Here is a 27,461-nt window from a genome sequence, read left to right on the forward strand (position 1 = left end):
GTTTGCATACTGCTGCCATCACCAGTAGACACTCTTTGCATATCCTGTCTCACTCTCAGCCTGCACTGTCTGTCTGCTGTCACTGAAGGAAAGAGGGACGGTGAACTCATTCCTATAATACAACAACTCTAGTCTTGACTAAGCTGCGCTGTCTCCATGTGGACTGGAGAGAGAGAGAAAGAGAGAGAGAGAGAGAGAGAGAGAGGTTTTCAACGCGAGCCATCGGGTTGGTTTGGTTGAAACTTTGGCTTCACATCAGGCGGTCATAGACCTTGTGGATGAGGAATCGGTTCCTCTTCCTCTGCATTAATAGCCAACTCTGTCCAAAGTTTTTTTCTGTTTAATGCATGGTCACATTTCTTTTTCTTTTTTTCTGTGTGGGTGATTCAACTTGCCAATGAGCGCAAGTCGCAGCTTGTGTGAGCCTCGGCAGCAGCAGAAGAATAGAACCTTTTAAGGAACAGAAGCGACAGACAAAGTTGGATTATTGTTGAGCGGACGAGTGTGTTTATTTCCTCCCTTTTTTCCTGTTTACTACGCCTTGTTTTACCCGAGGAAGTCATGACTTCGGTTTGGAAAAGGCTGCAGCGAGTCGGCAAAAAGGCTTCAAAGTTTCAGTTTGTTGCTTCTTACCAGGAACTCATTTTGGAGTGCACCAAGAAATGGTGAGTTTAGGGACCTTTCATGCTTTAGTTTTCACTTTTGGGGGGGGATGGAATAAATGAACGAGGGCCTGTTGGCATCTCTTTGGCTATAATAAGACTTCATTGTTGAGTCGTGGGTTGTGAATATTTCCGTTATTCTGCGGAGCTGATCGAAGTGAGATATGGGGGGTTCGAGTCCCGGCCCCGCCCATCACCAAGGAGGCATGACTCAGTCAACATACTGTATATATACATATATATGTATATGTATATATACATGTATATATATGTGTGTGTGTATGTGTGTGAAATACATCAAGCCCTATCCACAGTTTTGTTTCTAATATAACTGTATGTAAATTTAATGACTTGCCATTATGAGCCCGACAATAGACCCAGTGTTGTTTCATTTCACATACAGAGTCAAGTTAGTTCATAGCTCAAGCCCTTTTCGGCTTTCCCCCTGTTGTGCAATTTCCTGTTTTACAAAACAGTTGGGAGATGGCCAGGTGATGTAGCAGGGGCCATTATTCAGCTCTGACATGTTTCACAGCAACATTAAAGCAGCTATTTGCAAGGATTCAGTCAGAGAGAGATGCTGCGAAGCAGAGTCAATATTCCAAGACAGAGAAGTCAGTTTTAGGCATCTAGGGCCTAAACATCAAGTATTTTTCTTTTATGGGCCTTTTCGAATCCATTTGGTTCAACTGCTATATCAACATCAGGGAATGCTAAAAATATTTGAAGTCCTTGACATTCTTACAATATTCCTATATAAAGATATCTCTAGTATCTTTAAACTTTTATCACTTTGTCCCACATTACTCCTTCCTATCTGTCCAGATTACATTAAATGATGGAATTTTGAAATCACCTTGTCAGCAGCAGCAACACAGATCAATTTGTCCCTCAATGATTGAAGGCTCTTGTCAATGGGACTTCAAAGTTTCATCAGCCCCAGAGAACACAGAGAAACTAAGGGAAAGAGGGTCCAGTCCCACTTAATAAGCCTTTATAGTTTATAAAGTTTTCTAAGAGACGCACTGTGGTGTATTTTACATTACAGATGACTTGCTGCTGCAGCTCCGCTGATGAAAAATAATGTGCTGTTGGCAGAGACACCAAAAAGGCAGAGACAATGAATTAAAGACAGAGGAACCACACAGTTTATATGTGCATTGAATGCTTCACGTGACAAAAACACGAGGGCAGTTAGTGAGTGGGTTAGTTAATTTTACCGCCTGTAATTGTCTGTGATATGTTGTGTTGTAAAATCACAAATGTAGTCGTCTTCAGAAAACATTGTCTCCTGAACCCCCCCATGTACAGTAAGTACATGTTACTCAACCATATTACACCACTAATGTTTGCCTCTGTTAAACCAGTCACAACCCTCTACCACTGCCCATTGTGTCTCTGTTTCTGCGTTTATGTCTTTGTGCCTTTGCATTTCAGATTATACTTTCTCTCCTCTCCTAGAGTGTTTTTGCTGGCCCACTTGGCTCTTCTCAATCTTCCACTACCACCACTCTGTTGCTGTCAGTCTATCTCTGCCACTCCTGACCTCCTAACACACATACCACATTAACAGATGTACACACACAGCTGTCTTTGATGTACATGAACACTGACACTTGAGACATGCTACACCTTCTTGCTTTTAATAATCTAAGCGCAGATAAACAGATTCTACATGTGACGGAAGGACTTCTGCGGCTTCCGTTTTAACTTCCTGTGCAGCAGAAGGTTGAGATACATTTACACATGTAACCAACAGGCACACACTTCCCCTAGTATGGTTTTAACCCTTGAGGGCAAACAGAACCCAGTTTTTGGCAAGTGAAGCTTTTTTTTTTTTATTATTATTAATGATAAACTTTAATGGTTGCAGACTAAGACGCTACTTGTTTTAGCTGTCTGGCCATTGTTTGAAAACAGTCATAGGAAAAGTGCACATTTATCAGAACAAACAAACAGCACTTTGGATTCAAAGCCACGAACACATTGGCGAACAGCATCTTCAGCAGCATGGGTGAAGGACAGAACTACAAATGTTTGTGGCTCCTAAGACCTGTAAAAACCCTTATGCTTGACATCTTGCGGATATGTAAGACAAACGGTCCTCTTTCCCATTCTGTCAAATAAACAAAAGTGAATTCAAGTGCAAAAACACTGTACTTACATGCACATTACACATGGAATGTGTTGTCTAATCACACATACAAAGTGTTCATTACACCTTTAAAAAACATGTGCATGGTCAACTAAACACACCAGTGCCTTGTCCTTAACTCCAGGGCATTATTGGCAACTGGTGGTAGTCATAAGACTATCTGAACTTGTGTTGTCGCATTTGTATAATGTTCACATTGTTTGGAGAAATTGTTTGATGGATTTCAAATGTGATTGTATTTGTTAAGTTACAAACTATGAAAAGGATGATTTTCAGATCTTTTTATTTTAATTGTTGTTCTCTTTTTGCATAACCAACATGTCAAAACATGAGGAGAGGTGCTATTTCTGTCATTTAATCAGTGTTTGTGTGTTTCTGTAGGCAACCAGACAAGCTGAGGGTGGTGTGGACCAGGAGGAACAGACGCATGTGTTCCAAGGTGAAGCCACTGTAACAGCACAGACTCGCACAAACGCACACGTTCGCACACAGTCTTGCTAATGTTTTGTTTGTTGTGCAGCTCCACAGCTGGCAGCCTGGAATCAAGAACCCCTACAGAGGCATGGTGGTGTGGCCTGTCCCCGAGAACATCGACATCTCTGTGACACTCTTCAAGGTACACTACCAAAAGACATTTACAGCACATGCATGCACACATAGAATCATTGCACTAAAACAACAAGAGGGAGGAGAAAAGAGATTTAGGAAACTGGCAACACCTTTAACACCAAATATTAGAAGAGAAAATAAAAAGTTCATCACTTGGTTGCTAACTTAATGCTGTGTCTAGTCACAAAAAAATATTTTTTTACTCATTTGCCTTAATGGGGGCAAAAACAATGGAGCACCCAAAAGTCTTTATGTACTATTTCACTCTTTATACCACTCCAACAGTAACTTTTTCTCCTCGCTATATTACCACAGCCTCACGAGGCTGCCAAATTATAACACATATTTGTGAAATGCACCTTGTAGCTCACTAGTAGGAGCAGATTGCCCCGACGTGATAATGACCACTTTTGATATTTGAAACTGAAATTTTGCTGTTTCTTGAAATGCTCAGGTGTCTGTAGATCAAACCCTGATGCAGGTCATAAGGGGTCAAAGAATAATTAAATTAGTGTGGAAATTACATGTGAATTACACAGTATGGTGCTCACACACGGTAACTAATCAGTGCAAAACTTACAGTACAATCGCTTGAAAAAGTAACGTCACCGTTTGCAGTTTTTTTTTTGGTTTTCTGAGCACATTGGCACGAAATGCAGTCTGACCTTCACCAAAGTCACAAATATAAAGAAACACAATATTCCCAAACTGATATAGAACAAACACTTAGGATGTTTAATGTCTTTACTGAACACACCCATGAAACACACAAAGTGTTTTAATAACTGGTTGAACAACCTTTAGCAGCAAAAACTTCAAGCAACCACAGACGTCAGGGCTCTGACTGGGCTGCTCTAAAAGATGGATTTTGGATCCCTGAAGCTATTCTGTAGGAGATTTACTCTATTGTTAAGGGTCATTGTCCTGCTGCATCAATCAGATTCTGTAGCACACCTTGTTAACCATGATAACTCATTTTCCCCACCACAATGGTAACTGAAGTGGTGCAGGTCCAGAGACACATCATGATGCTCTGTCTAAAGTAGTTCGCTGTTGAGATGATATTGTCATGTTGGTACATGGTTCTCTTTGTGCAGTTTGTTCTTTCCAAACAATTCTACCTTTGTTTTATTTGTCCACAAGACATTTGTGCAATGCAATGTTGTTGTTTTTATGCAACAAAAAGCAATGGTTTCCTCTGTGGTGTCCTGTCATGGACAGCTCCAGTGAATCCTTCAAGTCTTTAGCTGTTACTCCAGGGTTGTTGGTTTTCTTTGTTTTTTGTTTTTTTTTACATCATTAAAGATTCTGCTTTGCGCTTTTGTAGTGATCTTTGCTGGGCGCCCATTTCTGAGGAGAGTAGCCAAAAAATCGAATGATCTCCATTTACAGTATATATGTACACTATCTACAGTCTTTGAGATTACGCTAACCCTTTCCAGCTACATGCAAATCCATAACTGTCGATGATAGTGCTTCTGAGATCTTTTTTGCAAGGCACGGCTCACATCAGCTGATGCTGCTTGTGGATATCACACTGACACTGCTAATATAGTTTTCCGCATATTGTGTATTTGAATAGTATAGCAGATACTGTATTTTGTCATTTATTGACACTGTGCTTAATTTCATAGTTGTCCATAGTTGTGTACTTCATGTGGTATACTCGAGTGTATGTACTGTGTAGGCATAAGGCACATTTATTTAAGGCATACTTGTCACATTTAAATATGTGACATAAAGAAGGTAAGGTATACAGCCAGATGAGCAAATGCATGCATTCATAAAATATATACATGCATACAAATATTCACGAACAGTGTTTAAAAAAGATCAGCTAACTGTATTTTATCTCTTCAGGATCCCAATGCGGATGAGTTTGAGGACAAAGAGTGGACCTTTGTCATTGAGGGTGTAAGTACATCTGGTCTCACCTGCTTTAAGAGATTGAAAAATAAATAAAAGGATTTACATTTAAATGGAACCCATCGGACATTTACATATACTACATTTTAAATACTGTCCAACTTATACTGTAGTCTGCTTGTTTTTGTTGGTCTTGAAAAGGAGAACAAGGGGCATCGTAAGGTGCTGGCATCAGCTGACATCAACCTGAAGCGGTTTGCCAGCCCCACGCCGACCCAGACGGACCTGACGCTGAAGCTGAAGCCGCTGTCTGTCAAAGTGGTGGAGGCCACTCTCAAGCTGTCCCTGTCATGTGTCTTTGTTCGTGAGGGAAAAGCCACGTGAGTTGTAATCGAAGCATTTTTACCACTGTGTTAACTGATTTTTTAATCCCCTAAATATGACATGACACCAGTGTCATATCTTGCTTTTATCGCATGACTGGGTTGTTTCAGCAAAGCTTGGCAAATAGCAACGCTGGGCATCAAATAATTAGATTGGAGGTGTTACTATACTTGTGTACAGTTGCTGAGTGATTGCTTCAAAAACGGCATAATGACGATGTGATAAACGTCGTGTGCTTTTCCCTCAGTGATGAAGACATGCAGAGTCTGGCCAGCCTGATGAGTGTCAAACCCGCAGATATCGGCAACCTGGATGACTTCAATGAGAGCGATGAAGACGAGGACAAGAAGTCCCTCACTGCTACAAGTAGGCAGACTTACACCAACATGGTTTCCTCTCTCTGGTCTTTTCCTCCAATCATTTCCACTCACTGCAACTGTGTCACTTCTTCCTCCTCTACCCTGTTTTTCCTCTTGTGCTGTTGTTGCTCCCTCTGCTCCTCTCTTTTCTCCTTTGTGGCTGCTGCAGTAGTTCCACGCACTCTCACCCGCCCCAATCGCCCTGCTCCCCCTCCACCAGACAAGCCAAACTCCACGGGAACCACTTTTCCAGCCCCAGGTAGCAAGCTCTCTCTCGCCATTTATTTCACTCACGCCTGTAGTTTCTCTGCTCACACAAAGCAAATGGGTGATTCCAAACAAAAATAAAAGGTTTAGGACTGAAATTACTTGTAAGTAAGGTCCTGTTTTTGCCCTTCAGTGACTCTTGGAAAAGTTATATATGGCAAATAACCTGAAACAAAATAAAAGTGACCAGTAGAAGATAAACGATGTTACATAAAAACTACCATACCCCCACACCCAAAATGTATTAAGGGGTTGTGCAGATGATGGGTACAGTAGAAAATGTCCCTTAGAAGTGTGGTGAGTGACTCCAATTTGCTGGGAAAAAATCGAACTCATGCAGCCATGACTCCCATTTTTATTTACATTACGTTTTTCACATTAGACTCTGTGATGGATGAGCCCTTGAGTTGCAGGCTTGGGTCGGGACGCATGTATATTTGGTGATATAAAATGTGCTTTCCTCGATTTCATATTGTATCTGTGACACAATAAACTGCCAGCATTAATCTAATTTCCACCAGAATCATTTCATTTTCCCTCCATCTTTTTCATTCATGTTTCTCTGTCACATATCTTTCCATCCATCCAACCACCCTCCCAACTATTCAGCAGTCTGTAGAGGGGACGGCGATCCTCCCAGTCCTGCTGTCCACTCTCGCCCTCCTTTGCCTACTGCTCCTCGCCCCTCACCCCGTCGCTCCCGACACTCCTTCTCCTCCGCCCCAGAGATCCAACCTTCGCCCAGCCCCTCCCCTCAGCCCTCACCCAGGTTCAACCGTAAAAAATCAACCACCCCTGCTCTCTCTGAGCCTCCTGCTTTATCTGACACACAACCTAATCCTCCGAGCTCCCATGTCCCAGCAGCGGCTCCCCCATTGAAGGGTACCTCCTCTCTGCAGCCTCTCTCTGATGTGTCTCCTGCAAATCCACCATCTCCCAAATCCTCTGAGTCAGTGTCTGCTTTACCGTCAGTAGTTCCCTCTGGTCCCACAGATAATTTCTTATCTAATTGCTGTAAAGTTCCTGCACATTTAAATACTCCCTCTAACCCGACCTCTACACCTGCAACAGGAACTACTTCTTTAACTTCCAAACCTCCCTCCACTCTTTCCATCGAGACTACCATAGCACCATCATCCACAACTCCCCAGAAACCTTCTCTCATCACACTGACCCATGAGGTCATCCCTACTGTCCAACCTCCTTTCTTCAAATCCTCCTCTGCCCTAAAGCCCACACCACCCTCAGAGCTCCCATCCACTCATACTCCACTCACCCGGACCCTCTCTCAACCTCCTACTCTGCCTAAAATCTTTCAGGCAGGCTCAGTGAAAGGTATCAACAGGCTGGCTGGCATGCATGCTGCATGTTTTCCACTTATTCATTCCTTATGCATGACGGTCTGTTTTACCTCATCTCTGCTTCATGCAAAGTCAAATCTACTATGTGCTGTAATACTAACAGTATGCAGAGAGTTGTGTGCTATAAAGTCAATCTATGCAGACTATGAGAAGAAAGAGAAGTTATATAGCTGGGATGTCTAATTGATCTCTGCTTTGTTTTTGTCTGCAGAGATTGTCTTAGACGGTTCCTTAATATGATTTAAATCTAATCATTTAAATGTTTTTTATTATTGTCCTTATGAGTCTTGGAGACCTGAAAATTATTTAATCATGTTGTTATTGGGAAAAAAAAGTCCAAAGCTTGTTTTGAACAAAGCTTCTCTACATTTTAATCACTGTATTATTCCTAAATGATCCAATTAGTCTGTGTATGCATGTGCACACTTAACTTTAGTCCATCCAAAATTTACTAATCAAAATATACATCAAGTTTTGTAATTAAATTATAATGAAACAGGTTTATTTAATAGAAATATGTGTTTACCTGGCTATTACACTGACAGTTCAAGCCCTTTTAAAATTCACTTGATAGATGAGATTGACTGAAAAAATTTTCATTATCACTGAACATTAATAAAATAAAAATATTAAGTTTTATTTATTTTGTACAAGTAGCATTTTCATGATTTTAGAAGCACCAATCATTCCAGTAAGTCAAACTAAACCATACTGAGCCGCTGTTTGTTCCATTTTACTGCTCAGATACTTCTGCAAACACTGTGTCTTCCTGGTTTTATAAAATTATTAAACTGCATGAATTGAAATTATCTGACCTCTTCCACTTTCACCTTTTGACATCTCACTGACCACAGAAAGGTCTTTCTTTATTCCCTTTAATGTATTACTTCTTTCTAAACCTCCTCTGCTCTCCTCTCATCAGTTCCTGTTTCTTATCAACGGCGCCCCCAAGAGGTTAAAACCGCAGATGATTTTCCTTCAGCCTCTGGTCTGTCTCTACTTTGAGTGTTAAAGTTGTTTCTGATGCTAATCAACTTCTGACCTTTTTTTTTTCAAATCCTGCTTTTTTTCCTTTTTCTTCCTTCAGCAGCAGTTCGCTCCCACATTTTCAGACCTCAGATTGTCAAGTCGATCGCCCGCCCTTCTTCTCCCTCTCCTTTTTCTGTTGATGACCCTCCTTTGGCTTCAACACTCCCTACCTCCAAATCTCACCCCACTAGCTCAGAGTCAGGTAACCAGCGCCTCAATTAACAGTGATGCCACTATGTGTGCTTTACTTTTAAAGTTCTTTCCTTTCCCATTGTTCCATGACTTAGCTCTAAACGGACGTGACGTCACCACTGTCCCTCTGCTGAGTAGTCCCGATCTCGATGCGCTCTGTGACCCCGAGGCTTCATCCCTTCATGCCTCCTGTCCACTTTCTTCACCCCCTCGCTCCTCTTCTTTTTCCACCTTTGTTTTACTGCCCCCTTCCCACACTCAGCTTGCTGTGTCTCCCTCTGCTCCTCCTGCTCAGATCAGCTCCTGTCAGTCAGGTACTGCAGCGAAGTAATCAAACATGTCATTAGTGTTTGTTTCCCCCTAAAGTGATGTAAAAAAAGGAAGTGTGACAATGTTTCATTTGGATCCTGTTCCCTTTATAGAAAACTCACATAAGGATTGATGATGATTTAGCCTTTTCTCTTTAAAGATGCAATGTTCTCACTCGCTTTAGGAGACAAGGAAACAACTCCATCCCCTCTGAGCCAAGGCAAAGAAGTGGCCAACGTCAAAATATCCAGCTGCCCAATCAGACCAGCCCAGGACTCAAAGGCAGCAAGCTCAGAAAACAAAGCGGAACCAGCAAAAATCAGGTGAGATCATGGGATGATGTCATGTGTAAATGTATACATTTGCTTGGTTGGTTTGGCTCCTTAGAGATGGATTTGGCCTGTGAGTATAAATGGTCAGAAGAGGCATTAGATGTGAACACTTATTAACACTGTAAAGTGGAACATGGGCGTGCACAGGCTGAGAAGGGCTGCCTGCTTGACAATGCATGGCTGCTTAAAAGAAATATTTCAAAATATTGCTTATAGGATATTTCAGTAAGAGGACTAATGCCACTCTCAATGATTTTTACCACATCGATAATCAGTGTCATTTCTTTTCATTGCTGCCTTGCAAACTAGCAATGCTTGTATAGAGATAGTCATTATTTAAATAACTTGTTCATTTGTTTTAGAGGTGCCATGTCTTTGGACATACCAAGGTGCTGTAGCTGTTTTTAGTTTTAGTCTTTATGCTAAGCCAGCTATTTGCTGACTTTACAGTAGTCACAATTTAGATGTGACACCATCATGAGAGTAGCATTGAGCTTCATTTAAGTGTTTGTTCCATGAACTTGCACAACTACAGGTTTCCCCCATCTATTTACACACCATTCATGCTATTAATAAATTGGTTGTTTGGACATTATCCATATGCACATGCATCACAGATTTGACAGATTACTCTTGTAACAATTTTTCTTTTATTTCACATTTTGTTTTGAATATTCACCATTTACAGTAACAGAAACATCTTAGTACTGATGAACATTATCAAACTCCATACGGTCCAAATGAGCCCAAGATAATCAACTTTAGTGCTCAGGAACACACATGCAACTGAGTATCACTTTATGTATGTTTTCTGAACAAAGATCAAGAAACCGGTTGATCCTGAGCTGCCTTGTGTTTGGCTTGTGCTTGGTGTTTGTGCTTCCTTGATGCTAACATGTGCTAACAGTTGCAGAGTTTTTTTGCTGCCTTTTACACACATAATTAAAAGGTGTGTTTGCTCTGTGGCTTTCCTGTGTCATCCATTGCCACCCCTGCATGCTCACCCTTGTAAACCCTCGCCAACTTCTGTCTCAAGCCTGACCGTTAACGTCTCTGTCCCCAGTCCTTCCCAATCCCATGCAGAGCTGATCATAGCTCCACCCCCTCCCTGGCCCTTCTCTTGCTGCGACAGCTCCACCCCTCAGCAGCCCTCAACCAATGTTGTAGCAGCTTTTATCACTCCAAAACACCCAAACATTCAGGGGGAAATCGATTTGAAAAAGCCAATAGATAAGATGCAGACTATTACTAGCACATCTAAGCCCGAAAAACCACCACTGGCAAAGCCTGAGCCTGAGCTGGACTTTGATGACATCACCTTTGAGTCATTTGACCAGAGACTAGAGTCAGCTGGCTTGTTTCTGGCAGAGGATGACTCTAAGCAAGATACTATCAAAAGGTGTCCTCGAGGGTGAGTATTAAGATGCAAACAGTAGAAAATAAACTGCTTATTGTCCTGGTAAAACACACACGCACATACACACACACACACACACACACAGAGATTTAGGATTAAGGAATTTGTTTATCTGTTCTGCAGTCTTGAACAGAAAACCAATGAAAAGGCCTTTGCGGAAACGTCATCACTGACAGAGCAGTTAGAGGGAACAGCAGAGAAGGAGGTGATAAAAGCAGAGCAGAAGAAGCAGAGGGAGAAGGAAATTCTAATAAAACAAGAGAGGAGCACGGAGGAAGAACGAAAAACAATACAGGAGGAGAGGAGAAAGCATGAGGAGGAGAAGAAAAGAGTGTTGGAAGAAGAGAAGAAGAGATTGTTGAAAGAGGAGGAGGAAGTTAAGATAGAAATGGAAAGGAGGAAACAAGAGGAGGAGAGGCTACTGAAGGAGAAGAAAGATAAGCAGGAAAGACTGAGGGAGGAAGAAGAGAAGAGAAGGTGGGAAGAGGATGAGAAGAGGAAAAGAGAGGAGGAGAGGAGATTCTTGGAAGGGGAGGAAGAAAAGGAAAGACATAAGAGGGAAGAGGAGAGGAGACTTGAGAGAGAGAGATTCATGAAGAAGATAAAGGAGGAGGAGGAAAAAAGGATGGAAGAGAGGAGAGTGTTTGAGGAGCAGGTCAGAAGGAGGGCGGAGGAGAAGAAGAAGCTCCTGGAGGAGGAAGAAAGGAAGAAAGTGGAGGAGAAATGCTTGAAAGAAGAAAAAGAGAGGAAGCTACAAAACATTAAAGAGGAGGAAGAAAGGAGGAAGAGAGAGGAGGTGGAAAAAAAGCAAATGCAGGAAGAGGAGGAGAGAAAGAAAAAGGATGCAGAAGAGGAGAGGACAAGGGAGGTAGAGGAGAAAAGAATCAAAGAAGCAGAAGAGAGAAGAATGAGGGAAGCAGATGAAAAAGAGAGATTTCTAAAAGAAGAGAAGGAGAGAAAAGAGAAAGAGAAGGAGAGACTTGTAAGGGAGGAGACAGAAAGGATTGAAGCGCAAAAAAGAGAGGAAAAGAAAAGATGGGAAGAGGAGGAGGACAGGAGAAAAGATAGACTGTTAAAGGAGCAAAAGGAAAAAGAAAGGTTGCAAAAGGAGGAGGAGAGGAAGAAGAGAGAAGAAGATGAAAAGAAGAGACAACTGCTAGAAGAGCAAAGACGGCAGGAGGTGGAGAAAAGGAGAATGGAGGAGGAAGATAGGAAGAGAGAACAGGAAGAGAAGAGAATAAAAGAGGAAGAAAACAGGAAAAAGAAAGAGGAAGAACAGAAAAAGAATCTTCTACAACAGAGAGACCAGATGGAAAGAAGGAAGGAGGAGGATGAAGACAAGAGGAGGAAGGAGGCAAACAGATCAGACGAGGACAAGCAGAAGATGAGAACTCAGGTGTCATGTGTTTCTTCATCTTCGCCAGTTTCTCAGCCTAAGACACATGGCAACATCCTTCCACCCAGCTTCACACACACACACCCACCAAGTCTCGTATTTCCTGCTCCCCACCTCCCTCATCTGGACATAAACAGTGCTGCACCCAAGCAGCTGCCCTCACAAATTCACAGCCAATCACAGTCAAGACAGACGGCTCCTCAGTTGATTAATAAACCAGGCTCTGCCAGCATAAACTCCAGTGATCGGTGAGTTACAGCACAAAAAATAATTTGACTGTGGGTGTTCATACCACTAATGGCTTTTTTTTATTGGCAAATGAATTGATCACGCACCCAATCAGTTTAACTTTCAAAGTCCAAAATGTTTTGGGATTGATTAAAGCGTCAGTCTTCGTTTTTGTTTTTCTGTATTTCCAAACTAATCTTGAATCTTTGATTTCCATTTTGATGATTTCTCCTTGATTATCTTGTGATTTTGTTCACTCATTGGTTTTCAATGTGGTAGGGATGGGCAGGTTGATCCCCAGTGTTTTGATATGGCCCAGGGTAAAAGGTGCAGTGTGTGAGATCTAGAGGGATCAATTAGCAGAAAAGGAATATAGTATCCATGACTATGTTTTCATTAGCATCTAATCACATAAAAGAAATAAAATGTACAGGAGCAGCTCCCTTTTTATGTTCCTCCATAGCCCAAAATGGACACAGGTATTCAAATGGTTGCAATGACCAACACCACCACCAGGTGTCCTCAAATCTTACACTCTGTCCCTTTAAATCTTGATGCATAGATCAATTTTGGGCTCATTCATGTTGCACCTTTTTCTTCCTCGTTGTTGTTGTGTGTGCGTGTCTTACTGCAGAGCATTCATACTTGCTGCTTTGTGCTTAACATGCATGGGCTTAGTAAAATACCTAAAAGCATCAAGAAGTGTTTTAACAACGCACGACACATTCTGAGCTGCTAACAATGAAGTAGACTTTTTAATTCATATCAAAATCTCTCTCACTATATATATTTTTATTTATTTATTTAATTTTTTTTTTTTGTATCATCCACCCTTACCATATTTTCTTCATTGTTTGATGTTTTCTCCCTTTTTTCCCATTTTCTCTCTCTTGTCTCTACCCCCTACCCCAGTCTGGGGCAACTTCCTCTCACAAAGGAAGGTTCTTTGTCAAACACTGTGCAAGAAAAGAGAATATCTGCCATATGCACTCCACCTGACATCCATTCAGGCCCAGCTGCTCAGGCCTCTGCTCAGGATAAACAAATCAAATTAGAGGCCTTGACCCTGGTGCCGCCTCCTCAGAGGCTGTGTGCTGCAGAGGTTCCTCTGTGGAAAATGCTAGAGGGGAGAAGTGGGGAAGATACAGCTGAACAAATCTCTGCCAAGGAGAGTGCAAATTCTTTGTGCAGAGGGTAAGAATGGATGAGGGGCCTGTCTGCTTTCTCTGCTTTTTCGCCCCATCTGACATTCTGTGCCTGCCTCGCTGATAGTCTGGCTTTTATATCACTTTGTCAGTAGCAATTGTACATTTTTATGGCTGTGTGTTTCATGAGTTTTATTTTCCTTTCCAGCTCACACAGAGAAGATGCTGCTGAGGGAGAGCAACAGCCAATCACAGCCAATGATTCAAAAACACATCACACAGTCCAACCTCCTACTCAACCCAGTGCACCCTCAGTTAAAGAGGAGCCTAAAGTGCCAGAGGGACCTGGCCTGCAACCAGCAACCTCACTCGAGGGTTCCTCCAAACCAACAGCTGAGCGAACGGCTTTGGTGCTGGAGCCACTGCTTCCCTCGCAATCAGAGCCAGAACTGCAGCCAGAACCAATTCTCCAGCCATCAGAAAAGCCACAACAGGAGGGAGCAGAGGAGGCGAGACCAGTCGATATCATAGATGGTGGTCGGGAGAGCTTCATCAACAATAAGGAGCCAGTGTGTGAGGCAGAAAAGCAGCTGTGGGCAACTGTGGAGGAGACCACAGCTGAGACCGGAGCGGAAAGAGGGATGGAAAGTGATGAGATCACTGAAGAGCAGAATGACAAGAAGCAGGAGGAGGAGGAGGGTGAAATAGGGGGGTGAGTCAGTGACTGGTGATTGCAGCTTTTGCAGCATGGCGTGACATGCCTGTTCCTTACTTTTAATCCACCATATATAAACCCACGCTCTCACACCTGCTCATCGAATAATAATATATTAAGAAAATTCATCTGTGATGCTGTAACTTAAGCGGCGCTTACTCAGTAGCTGGAGTTAACCCCACTTGATGCTGTTCTCTTCTTTTCCACCTCTGTCTTTGCTGGTAGACGCGATATTTTAATGGAAGTGTTTTAATGAGAACGGTTCACAAGAGTTACATCTGTGTATGTGTGTGTTTCCATGTGTGGTAGTGCGCATGCTGAGGTAGATGTGTGTGTTGCAGAGCAGCCGAAGGAACCACCTGCCGGCTTCATGTTAGCAGGAGTCGGGGTGTTGTATAGAGGGTGAGTCCTCTGCTTGCCTGTGTGTTCAAATGAAGTAAGATATGATGCAGAATTCAGTATCGTTCACAGATTAAGCCTAGATACAGCAATTACATGTGGCCAGTAGCTACAGCTTGTGGATAATGTATGGTGTCAATTACTGTCATGTACAAGGTTGCGTTTATGGAAACATTGTGGTGTGTGTTAAAGGTGCATTGTGTAACCTTTAGTTGCATTTTGAGCCAAAGTTGCAGATGTCAACCATGTGGATACCCATCCCTCCCCCTACCGTCCCTTTTGAAGAGCCTATTAGCTTATCCATCCTGGCCTTCTGCAGAAACATGGTGAAGCAACATGGCAGCCTCTGGGATAGAGGTCCCGCTTACTGTGTGGATATAAAAGGATCATTCTAGGTTAAAAGAAAAAGAAGGGATTTTTTTTTTTTAGGTGAATACACGCTAATGAAAACATGTTTTAACTGCTTATCCTGTTCAGGGTCACAGGGGGCTACAGCCAGTCTATATCAGGGCCAACACAGACACACACACACATGCACAGACAGACAGCCATTCACACTCACATTCATACCTATGGGGAATTTAGAGTCACCAATTAACCAAACACGCATGTCTTTGGACTGTAAGAGGAAACCGGAGTACTTACTAAAATGCCACAGTCGTCAGGCACATTTAAATCGGGGAGCTACTAGGTGTGAGGCGGCAGCGCTTACCACTTCACTATTGTGCTGCCTGTTGATAAAACATAATAATGATCATTTTATTCTACTTCTGCTAATAGATTCCTCCAAATTTCATACACTGCACCTCTAACATACAGAATCAACACTGACCAAAGTAACAACAATGACTAACAATATCTAATAGGACACAAACTGGTTCCCACTGAAAGTCTTGTGTTTTTAACCTCTAACTACAGCTGCTAGATGTCGCCAATTTCCCACATGTCTCGCTCATTATAACTCTAGGTAGTAGGCGACCTACCAAACTATAACTGTGGTCTAATAATCATTGATAACTTCCCATTCAACTGCATGGCAATACTCGGATTGGCAAATCTAATACCTGACAATTCCAGCCATATTGTGATGGTTTACTTTCTAGGTTTACCGTTACACACATGGTGTACATTTATGTTCAAATAAAAGAACAAAAACCTAAGACACCTTCATGCTGAAACAGTTATACCTGTTTGCTAACTGCACAGTCTATAAAAGCAGTACAGAATGGAATACATAAACATATGGGTGCTTTCAGTTGTTTTGGTTTATTGGTCAAATTCCACTCAGTGATCGACCTCAAAAAAGCTTGTGTTGTGTATGGTGCATATTGATGCCTTAAGCTGTGTATCTTTGTATCTCAGCTGATCTGAACTCATGCATGCATGGCATCAGAAAGTGTTTGACCCTGTTCTTAGCCATGCCAGACGTTTCAGGATTTGTTCACTGTGTAGAAAAGAAATGTCATTTGCTTCTCAGTGTCTAAGCATATTGTTTTTAGAGCAGTTTGGACTGGCACCAAAACAAAGTCTGAAAAGGAACTTTTTAATCAAGCATGCTGCCTGGCTTTCTGTGACACTGTTCAGAGTCTCCTGTGGTCATTATGTAGGTCATTTTAGGGTAAGCTCTGTCTCAGAGTCTTCCTGTCCCTCCTGTCTGTCCCTTTAGCTACGACACAGTGGCCTCCATCTTGCAAACAACTGGATTCACTGATGCAGGTCAACCACAACCCTCTGCAGCACAACCAGGCCTCCACTTAAGCAAGGAAGATAAGCTGTGTTTAGATGAAGTAGATGGAGAGATTCTGCATTTGTCTGATGATCCTTGGACAGCTGTGGATATTTCACCACCCACAAACTTTTCTGACACAACTGAAATTCAGTTAATTAGTGAAGAAAAGGTTTGCAATACTGAATTAACTCAAAAACCAGAGTGGTTTCCTCCAAAGGAGACACGTGGGCTAAGTCTGGTGGCAAGTCTGCGACTGGCGGCCATTGAGCAGGAGAAAGAGAGGATAGAAAATATCAAGAGGGAGGACAGAGAGAGGGCAAAAAGGGAGGAAGGGGAGAGAAGAGAGAGAGAGGAGGCCATGTGGTTAGAGAAGGAAAGAGTGGAGAGAGAAAAGGAGCAAAGAGAGACATTGAAGAGGGAGAAGGAGGAGATTGCGAGGAAGGAGAGAGAAGAAGCTGAGAGGAGAGAGAAAGAGGAGAGGGAAAACCAGGAAAGAGAGAGGCTGAAGAGGGAGAAGGAGGAGGTAGAGAGGAAGGAGAGGCAAGAGGCCATGAGGAGAGAGAAAGAGGAGAGGGAACACCAGGAAAGAGAGAGGCTGAAGAGGGAGAAGGAGGAGGTAGAGAGGAAGCAGAGGGAAGAGGCCATGAGGAGAGAGAAAGAGGAGAGGGAACACCAGGAAAGAGAGAGGCTGAAGAGGGAGAAGGAAGAGGTAGAGAGGAAGGAGAGGGAAGAGGCCATGAGGAGAGAGAAAGAGGAGAGGGAACACCAGGAAAGAGAGAGGCTGAAGAGGGAGAAGGAAGAGGTAGAGAGGAAGGAGAGGGAAGAGGCCATGAGGAGAGAGAAAGAGGAGAGGGAACACCAGGAAAGAGAGAGGCTGAAGAGGGAGAAGGAAGAGGTAGAGAGGAAGGAGAGGCAAGAGGCCATGAGGAGAGAGAAAGAGGAGAGGGAACACCAGGAAAGAGAGAGGCTGAAGAGGGAGAAGGAGGAGATAGAGAGGAAGGAGAGGCAAGAGGCCATGAGGAGAGAGAAAGAGGAGAGGGAACACCAGGAAAGAGAGAGGCTGAAGAGGGAGAAGGAGGAGGTAGAGAGGAAGCAGAGGGAAGAGGCCATGAGGAGAGAGAAAGAGGAGAGGGAACACCAGGAAAGAGAGAGGCTGAAGAGGGAGAAGGAGGAGGTAGAGAGGAAGCAGAGGGAAGAGGCCATGAGGAGAGAGAAAGAGGAGAGGGAACACCAGGAAAGAGAGAGGCTGAAGAGGGAGAAGGAAGAGGTAGAGAGGAAGGAGAGGGAAGAGGCCATGAGGAGAGAGAAAGAGGAGAGGGAACACCAGGAAAGAGAGAGGCTGAAGAGGGAGAAGGAAGAGGTAGAGAGGAAGGAGAGGGAAGAGGCCATGAGGAGAGAGAAAGAGGAGAGGGAACACCAGGAAAGAGAGAGGCTGAAGAGGGAGAAGGAAGAGGTAGAGAGGAAGGAGAGGCAAGAGGCCATGAGGAGAGAGAAAGAGGAGAGGGAACACCAGGAAAGAGAGAGGCTGAAGAGGGAGAAGGAGGAGGTAGAGAGGAAGGAGAGGGAAGAGGCCATGAGGAGAGAGAAAGAGGAGAGGGAACACCAGGAAAGAGAGAGGCTGAAGAGGGAGAAGGAGGAGGTAGAGAGGAAGACAAAAAATAAAGAAGAGAGAATTAGGTTGGAAAAAGAGAGGAAAGAGCAACACTACAAGCAAAGGGAGGAGAGGGAACAGGCTGAAAAAGAAAGGAAGCAACAGAGGACAGATAAGGAAGAAATAGCACAGACGAGGATGGAAAGTGAGAAGAACATGAAAGGAGAGGACAGAGTGATGGAAAGAGGTGATGAACCACAGCACAGACAAGAGAAAGGTTTTAGCTCTATGTTAGTGCGAAGCAGCAAGAAAGGTTTGAGCATTCAATCAAAAGAGTGGCCACCACTGAGGGAGGCTGACTTTGATGATATTGCATATGATGAGGGGCTACAGGGTGATGAAGAGGAATCAGAAAATATATCACTAAATCAGAACACTCAGAACACTTTACCTAATGCTGAAGCGAATTTGGTTTCAACTAGACCAGGTGATTCTGTCCCTGCTGCCAGACCGACAACTAAACTGGACTTGGGGTCAAACAAGTTTAATGACAGTGTAATGGCACAAAAGAATTCCCCGAAGGATTTTGGTGGGAAATCAGTTAAAGGGGCGGAATTCACCCTTAAATCGGGTGCCATCCCAGTATGGCAGAGACAGGAGGAGGATGAGGAGGTGGAGTATGAAAGAGGACATGAGGATCTTGGCTCCGTCTGGTTGACTGAGCTGTACATGGAAGGGGAAACAGGGTGAGTAAGCGGGGGTTGGAGGAAGGAGTGGGCTGTATTAAAAACGACCTGCTTGTTGCTTCTTGTAGATTAGAGGGTTGCGTGTGTCTGTTTGTTTTTTGCTTCCTCCAGTAACCAAGACTTCATCTCTCTATATATGGAGGGAAATAATATTTACAACATATCTCTCCTTCATTTTCTGTGGGTTTAGCCTTTGTTGTGTGAGAGCACGTGAGTCATGTAGGAACCCCCCCCCCCCCCAACCCAAATAACATCATTGCCATGTTTTTTAAGACGTAAACTGTAATTTCTTTGAACTTTGAACCAAGGAAATTAATATACTTTAAAACTATTTGCACCATTTTTGCAGCTTAATTGTTTGAAAAATATCCCTTTTCTTTTCTCCGAGTCATAACACTGTCAAATTTGAACACACAGACATTAAAAACATGTGTTTGGATTAAATGAGACTTCAATTCCAGGGATATATCTTGTTCCAGAAGTCCAGTTAGAAATCCCAGAATAAGATGCTCCTTAGAAAACTCCTGAAAAATATTTTTTAGGCTTTCTTCAGTATCGTGATAACAAAGACAAAAACTGTTCATTATTAGATTGGCATATACATTAATCTCATAGTGCCAATTGGCTTGATATGAAAAGATAATGCAGAAAATGCAATTTACATTGTAAACCACCTGAGGTTAGATGAAAAATCCCAGACATAAAAAGCACTATGATAATTTATTACATACTTAGTCTGTCCATTACTGCAGTTGTAGTCATTTGTACCTAAAGGGACTTGAGTAACAAGTGTGAAATAAGGAGAAGCTGAGCAGTGGCTGTATCTATTTCTTTTCATGACTGTTACTATCTACATTGCTGACATCAAGGACATACTAACTTTTGCTAAGATTGGCGTTTGGCTTTGGTTGACTCATGTTTTTTTTAAGTCACTAAAATTTGTAGGAGTTCAATCTCACATAGCCAAATCCTCATCCCATCTGATCTGTGGAAGTCTAACCCAAACAAATGTGGGTGTCTAGACCTTCGGAATGCACAAGATCGCTTCTGTCAGTTTATTTCTTTGTTTAACGAGGATCGTGTCATCCTTTTTCCTCAACCAAATTGGTGCTGAGAATAGCACTAAGACTTTTCTAAACAAGTCGTGTGCTAAAATCCCTTCTGACATTTTTGAGGTAAACAAGACGGGAGCTCTGGCTGCATGAGAGAATTGTTGGTACGTGGCCAGAGGGGGAATGGAGCGTGATGAAGACACTGTGGTTGAATCTGTTGCTGGTCAGTTTTGTCAAAAGCACTTTAGCCGTCTTGTCCTCTGAAATCTTCTTTCCTGTTTTCAGACCAAGCAACCCAGGCCTCAGTGTGACGTCCTCCTCACTGCCTTTGACCGAACAAACCTTTTACCATGACTGCGCTGTCAGTCGGCCAAATAAAACTGAACCTGACTCCCTAAACAGTCAGACTGACCGTCCTCATCCTAACTCTCCTTCAGTGTCTAAGCGAGAGGAAGGAATAAGTCTGACAACTGGGGCCAAACCTGCTCCCCAACACAGTGAGGCACAGAAACCTGATCACAGCCTGGAGACAGCACCAGTCAAAGAGGGAGAATGCAGAAGCACTAATGCCATACGCTCTGATAATAAACACATTGATCCAAACATCAGCAAGATTCATGATGCCTCAAAACTAACCAATATACCCTCAGAGTCGAATAAGAGTCTTGAAACGGGGGGTGGTACATACTCCACAGAGCGTGAGAGCCCACAAATAAACTCAATAAGTTTTCATACTTTGACACACACGCCTGATCACAGCAATCTTGCCAAAAACCAGCAGCTCCAAGAGGAGGAGAGGTTTTTATTGGCTAAAATTAGTTTGATGACAGGCAACACATCTCCTGCCTCCTGCCTTCGCAGTATGAAACGCCTCATCCCTGCTCCGGGTGATATTGACTGCGACGCCACAGAGCCCAAAAGTCAAAGAGAAATCCCAGCTGAACTTATTGACCACAATCAGTGCTCAAATATCCCCCGTTCTGATGGTCTGCGGGAAATATCATTAACTGAGGCAGAGGAGTCACTGGGAGAGGCAGACGTGTAAGTCAGCATGAGAAGGTGTCAGCCTGTTCTGCTATGAAATGGCACTGCAGTCTTGTTTGCGTTTTTGGTGTGTGCTATGCAGACCTGTGGCTTGAGATCATGATCAATTTCTTTATGACCTTTAAATCCTTTAAAAAATGATGCTTCTTTTGTTGCTGGTTAATCTGAGACAATAAACCCAGTCTGCTTTGGAGAAGTGAAATTTTAGAGACATGAGCGATTAGCATGCACTGAGAATTAAACGTTGTAATGGAGCTACATTATGGCAAATACGATTAGATCTGAGAAATCATAACCTCAGTTCGGGTGTGTTTTTATCAGTCTTTGGCAAGTCCCCCAACTTCTGTCAATGCAAGTGTTCACTAAATTGAGGACAGAAGAGTTGACTTTCTTAGCAACTGACTTAGATAAAACAAAGATTTAACAGAATTAAAATTTCAAGATTAGACCTAGTGTAAAATCCGAAACTTTTATTTTTTGAGCCTGTGCTGGACCACAGCTCACACAGGACATTATTCACTTTTCTCAACGACTGGACATTTCTTCATAAGATATCAAATTGACCCTTATGTCGTTTGCGTCTGTGTGTAGCAACAGTAACCGAATGCATGGGAAATATTGCGTTTTCAAATCTGAATATACAAAAAGCGATGAGCGTAAAGGTTTAGAGGTGGTTTTCTGAACAACACATTGAACAGCCTGGATGGCTTGTGTTGTTGCTTGCCATGCTTGAGTGCTGCATGTTCTGTCGTGCTGAGGTCTGGCCTCTTTTATTAGTAAGCTTGCTTGCGCTTGCTCAAACTTCACAATGCTAAGTTGCCTGAATGTTCTTCCTTCTTGCACTTACTTACACTTTTTTTTTATGTCTTATCTCCTCTTAGGCTAAAAGACCAACTCACAGACGTCCCAGATGGTGGAGAAAAGAAACCCACCACTGCTCCCCATCAATGTGAGATAAGCACATCTCGACTTCCCACGCTACAAGAAGAAGACACCTCTGATATAAAGACTCCTGATTCAGTTCCAACAAAAAGAGAGGAGACTGATGGCAAAGACGAAACAGCTGAGGTAAATATGCAGAATAGTGATGTGTACTTAAACTGTAAAACCTTTTCAAATCAGAGCAAAACTGAACTTATTCATTTTTGCCTCTTTCTTCTCTTCCTGCATCAGGCCCTGGTGAACTCAAGCCAGTCGCTGCTCCAGTGGTGTCAGGACATCACCAGTGGGTACCAGGGGGTAAAAGTCACAAACTTCAGCACATCCTGGAGAAATGGCCTGGCTTTCTGTGCCATCCTACATCACTTCCATCCAGACAAAATGTACAGCATTTTATTCCACGTTGCACTCATAGGTGTCTAAACCATTCATTTAAAGGTAAACCAGTGACAGGTTCTCATTACATTCTGCTCTGCCTCTGTCCCATTAGAGATTTTAACCAGTTACAACCTCATGACATCAAACTAAACAACAAAAAGGTAAGGATGAGCACACATGAATGTAATTTATATTCAGCTCTGTACAGTACTCTATGTATTACCTAACAGAAATAAATGTATAAATGACAGAAGAAGAATTTGTCCCCTTTTCTGTTCGATGTTTTTAATTTGTTTAATCTGCTGTATAACTTCTTCTTGTTTTTCATATTATTAATAAAATAACCAAGTTACGTTTCTTTTGAACTAGTCAGTGTATATCCAAATTCTGGGGGAGTGTAGTTGATGGCATTCTTTAAATTGATATTCTTTACCGATGACACCTTTTTTTTTTCTTTTTAACCACATCAGGCATTTGACAGTTTTGAGGCACTGGGCATCTCTCGCCTGCTGGAGCCCTCCGACATGGTTCTTCTGTCTGTCCCAGACAGGCTCATAGTGATGACCTACCTCAGCCAGATCCGCTCACACTTCACCAACCAGGAGCTGAGTGTGCTGCAGATAGAGCACAACAGCAGCCAGTCCAGCTATGGCTTGGCCCCTTCTGGTCCCGCTCCCACTAATGTCGATGCCGCCGCTTTCTGCATGGCCAGGCTGAACGAAGGAGTGACTCTAGAGGACGGGGGGAGCAGCACATTGGTTGTCCCACCACCAAGGTCCAAACGGGTGGTTAAAGGTATCAGCCTGTCATCATTCTTACAATCATTTTCAAGAGTCCTTGAAAAACAGAAGAGTCAAACAAAATGCTTTCTCTGACATTTCCAAAGGTAAACAAGTCTGCCGCATAAGACATGCTGGAGTCCATGTGAAAGAAAATAAATTAAAGAAAAATAAAAAGAAATAAATAATAAAATTAGGCACAACGGAGTCCAGTCAGGGGGGCAGAAAGGAAAATCAAAAGCAAAGGGGAAACATTAGTGCGTATCCTGGGATCTTAGGAATGTGAAGTAGTTTGAGCTCAAAAGACAAGAAGGAAGGATAAACAAATCATTAAATCAAGTTCACTGCACCCAGTTAAGATTCTAGTAAATTTCCCAAGGTTTCCAAAAATACCAAATGCGCTAAACTCAGAGGAATTACATTGATTTCCATCTGATAATGTGGTGTACTTTGTGTAGAAATATTCTTCTCAATCTAAATCATGAAGGTTATTGGTCTAATTCCAAAGGTCTTGAAAGACCCTAAAAACTATATTTTCTCAATCAGCTCCTTACTGTGAGTTGCTTTTGTTATTTCAGGAGAGAGATTTCTGTTTTGTTTGTGCTGCTGTGGTGAAATGAAAGGACCACTCTGTATTTAGAACCATTTTAAGCAAAGTGAAATGAGATTTAATGTTATTTAAATAAATACATTCAGTAGCTCAAAATTAGAATGATTTTCTAAAATCTAACATTCTGATTTCAGTTGACGAGACAATAACCCCAGTCGCACCGCCAAGGTCGATTCCTAAGGTGAAATTTGGACTGATTCAGGTGACACTTTCTCTGCCTTTATTTTCTGCTGAGTGATTGTTTGAACTTGTATATTTTCCTCTAACATATCGTATAAACAAAGTACTTTGCAAAACTTTTATTAATATGTCTGTTTTTATTCCTCTTTAGGATGAAGAAACAACAGAAAACTCTAATAGCACAGGTGGGTACACAACATGTCAACCTATCATTTGTAAAAGGATTGCAAGAAGTCAGACCTAAGTCTCTCTCCTGTTCCTGTTTCCTTGTTGGTGTAGAGTTGCAGGGTGCAGCTGAGACTCAGCCTCTCAAGCAAGAAGCAGAAACAATGGTCAGTTATGTGCTACTCCCTTTGCTTTAGATCTCTCTACTTTTACTTGCCTTTCAGATCCAATCAAATAAACATTAGAACAATTTAACATATTTGGTACTAATTGGTACAGGAATGACTAAATTACTATTGTACAAAAGTTGTTAATTTCATTATAAATAAAGCTTTCCCACATTCTTGTATTTTACATCCTTTATATCTCTCTCTAATCTTTTGACCTTCCTTCTCCACTTGTTTTCTTCTTTCCACCTCTCTACTCTTTGATTCCCTCTTTCGTTTGATCTCCGTTCCTCTCTTCCATGTCTTTGTGGGCGTCTGTCTTTGTATATGTTCATGTGCGATTATGTGTGGGTGCGTTTGCATGTGTGCATGATGGGGCTTGTGGTCAGTGTCTGCAGGACACCAGCCAGTATGTGGTCAGTGAGCTGGCAGCGTTGGAGACAGAGCAGAAGCACATTGACAGCAGAGCTGCTGTGGTGGAACGAAGTTTACGAAGCATCATGGAAACAGGTGAGTCAAACACAAATACTGTGTTATCAGCAACAAGTAATGGAAACTAATAGCTTTCAATAATTGCTTTATTTATAAAGCACTTACACAAAAAAAGAAAAGAAAAGTAAATCAAAGAAAAGCACAAGGTTAAAATACATAAAAATAACATAGATAGAATGTACTAATTAAACTAAAACAAGAGTCTCACATATCAGGAAAGCCAATTCAATTAAAATGTATTTTAAGACGAGCCTTAAAAGATAACACTGAGTCAGACAGCGTGATTTCCTGAGACGGGTCATGCCAGAGATTTGGAGCCATGATACATAAGGAAGTAGGAGAGTGTCCAGTACTTCAGCTTCCATAGTTTATTTTCCATACTTTCAAGACCCAGACTAAAAACAAGATCAAGAGTATGACCCCCAAAATGAGTTTCTCCTCATTCAGTCTCTTTTGATTTACGCAGGAACTGACCGTGATGAAGAGGAGAGGCTGATCCAGGAGTGGTTCACTCTGGTGAACAAGAAGAATGCTCTCATACGCAGACAGGACCACTTGGAACTACTGTGAGACCTCTCATACACAAGCTTTCTATATATTGTACATACACATAGATCTTGCTACATACTTAATTTAATTTGCCTCACCCCTGACTGTATCTATAGGCAAGAGGAGCAGGACCTGGAGAGGAGATTTGAGCTTCTGAATAGAGAGCTACGGGTCATGATGGCTATAGAAGGTCAGTAACCAACAGAGGAGGGAAAAATATTCAAATATCTTTAAATAAATGCAGCAACGCTATACTTTTGATTTATACTGTTGATAGTTTTATCAATATAATGCATCTTATTTAGTGAAATGATCATATTTTCCGTAAAATATATTAGGTTGCAAATTTGTAGTTAGTAAATATGGCAGTAAAAATGAGTGAAACTTAAAGTGAAACATGAAACATTACAAGAGAATGTAAAACCCGCCACCTGGTGAACTGAACACACTGTCTATTCCTTATTGTACGTGATGATATGAACCATTATGAAAAGTTGTGCTGTTTGTCCGGCAGACTGGCAGAAGTCATCCACTCAGCAGCAGAGAGAGCAGCTGCTCCTACAGGAGCTGGTGTCTTTGGTCAACCAGCGGGATGAAATAATCAGAGACATCGACGCCAAGGAGAGAGGGTGAGTGTGTGGGTTTATGGTAATGTACAGTAAGTAACGAAAAAGAAGCACAAGAAGAAATGGTGATGGGATATTCCTCAAATAAAAATAAAACATTTACAGTACATACTGTATATTTGATATTATTTGATTGCCATTTAATTGTCTTAATTAGTTTTATCCATAGTTGTAAAACTGGAGGTACGGGTCTGTGTATATGTGTAATATGTGTAATATGTGTTTGTATGTGTAGTGCACTGGAGGAGGATGAGCGTTTGGAGCGTGGTCTAGAAATGAGGAGGAGAAAATACAGCAACAAGGACAAATGTGTCCTACAGTGAGACAAAAGGACAAGCACAAACAGCTTTTACTACTGAGCCCAAGTTGTCCGGACAGATGATATTTGTTCATTATTAAGTTAATTAAGAGAATTAAGTTATTCTATTGTGTGTGTGTGTGTGTGTGTGTGTAAGATAAAATCTGATTTTGAGGACTTCTGGGGCTGAATATATTCCTATTTGTTCTTTTTGTTTTTGTTTTTTTGGTGCCTTCATTTTCCCGGATAGCAGGGCTTCAAACTGTGTTTTCTTTGACAATGTTTTCTTAAAAATAAATATCCGTTTAATTATTTTCTGTCTGTCACAAAATAATAGTATTATTTTGATTCTACTTGCCTAGTTTTATTTATTTGAATGGTGTGTCAGATTACTGTACATCTTTTGCACATTTTGGTGTAATTTCCTGGGTGAGTTCGTTCAGTATTTGGACACAGGGTTTCCCTGTGTTTTAAAAGATGGGTCCCCCACTGTCCTGTCACTTTCTGATAGTATTTATGTTTTTCACAGTTCTGTTTCAGACATTTCCACCAGAAAGAATAAAGACATTTCACATATTAAACTTGCACGCTGTAAGTCGTGAGCTGGACTCAAACCTGCAATTTTGCCTGTATACGCTGTGTGTTTTCAGCTGCAGGATGAAAACATACAATAAACCTTCTTTTCTAGAAGTTAGATGAAAGTGTTTGGATTTGGACCGAGCGTGCCTTAAATCACCTGTAGGGTGTTTGGTTGTGACGTACATACCTGCTTTATTAACAGAAGTGAAGCTGTTTCCTCATTTCTGTGTTGTTTGACTACTGTGTGCATGGTTTTCCTAGTGTGCTGATAAAGTGGTACTCCTCACTACTGTATGCCTACCACACACTGTATACCTGATGATGCTGTCTATTTATGTGGGGGAGGGGATGATGAATGATATTCATAGTTATGATGAAGAAAAATAAACATTTGTTTGTAGCTTCTATTTACCATTTTTGATTTCTGTGTGTGTTTTTGTGAGCTGCACTATGAACAACCTGAAATGCAGTTAAAAAAATGTTATGGCGTTATCATGTGATAAATTCATGTCAACAGTTATCTCAGTTATGAAGGCAAGAATACACATAATGCTTGTATTTTAAAACTGTGCATGCTTACACACTGGAAAGGCTGACAGTGTCAGTTTATAAAAGGTCAAAGGTCAGTGTTGGTCAAACTTAAAGGGTTTCAGTGTTATTCTCAGAGACTGAAAGTCATTCACTGCTTGACTTTATCACTTAAGCATTTTTA

General features: G+C 41.9%; 1 protein-coding gene across 18 annotated transcripts; it reads left to right on the top strand.

The window, feature by feature from the left end:
• On the top strand, positions 1-27,163 carry LOC137107715 (trichohyalin-like). 18 transcript variants are annotated; one of them, XM_067491596.1, is made up of 30 exons: positions 7-665; positions 3,199-3,256; positions 3,338-3,433; positions 5,287-5,340; positions 5,494-5,672; positions 5,924-6,042; positions 6,205-6,294; positions 6,915-7,637; positions 8,586-8,651; positions 8,751-8,894; positions 8,980-9,198; positions 9,378-9,516; positions 10,589-10,936; positions 11,066-12,586; positions 13,479-13,760; positions 13,920-14,423; positions 16,492-18,891; positions 20,229-20,984; positions 21,869-22,055; positions 22,161-22,309; positions 22,417-22,465; positions 22,775-23,099; positions 23,828-23,895; positions 24,025-24,058; positions 24,153-24,205; positions 24,595-24,715; positions 25,164-25,263; positions 25,363-25,436; positions 25,761-25,875; positions 26,108-27,163. In XM_067491596.1, the coding sequence occupies exons 1-30, from the start codon at positions 562-564 to the stop codon at positions 26,193-26,195; spliced, it is 9,165 nt and encodes a 3,054-aa protein (XP_067347697.1). In that variant the 5' UTR covers positions 7-561; the 3' UTR covers positions 26,196-27,163. The 18 variants fall into 18 exon arrangements, with proteins under 18 accessions (XP_067347713.1, XP_067347697.1, XP_067347699.1 ...); XM_067491598.1 differs by having other exon boundaries at positions 6,208-6,294; positions 6,912-7,637; XM_067491595.1 differs by having other exon boundaries at positions 8-665; positions 6,912-7,637.
• Positions 27,164-27,461: the final 298 nt, after the last annotated feature.

This window comes from Channa argus, chromosome 22 (assembly GCF_033026475.1).
Source record: "Channa argus isolate prfri chromosome 22, Channa argus male v1.0, whole genome shotgun sequence".
NCBI classification, from domain to species: Eukaryota; Metazoa; Chordata; class Actinopteri; order Anabantiformes; family Channidae; genus Channa; species Channa argus.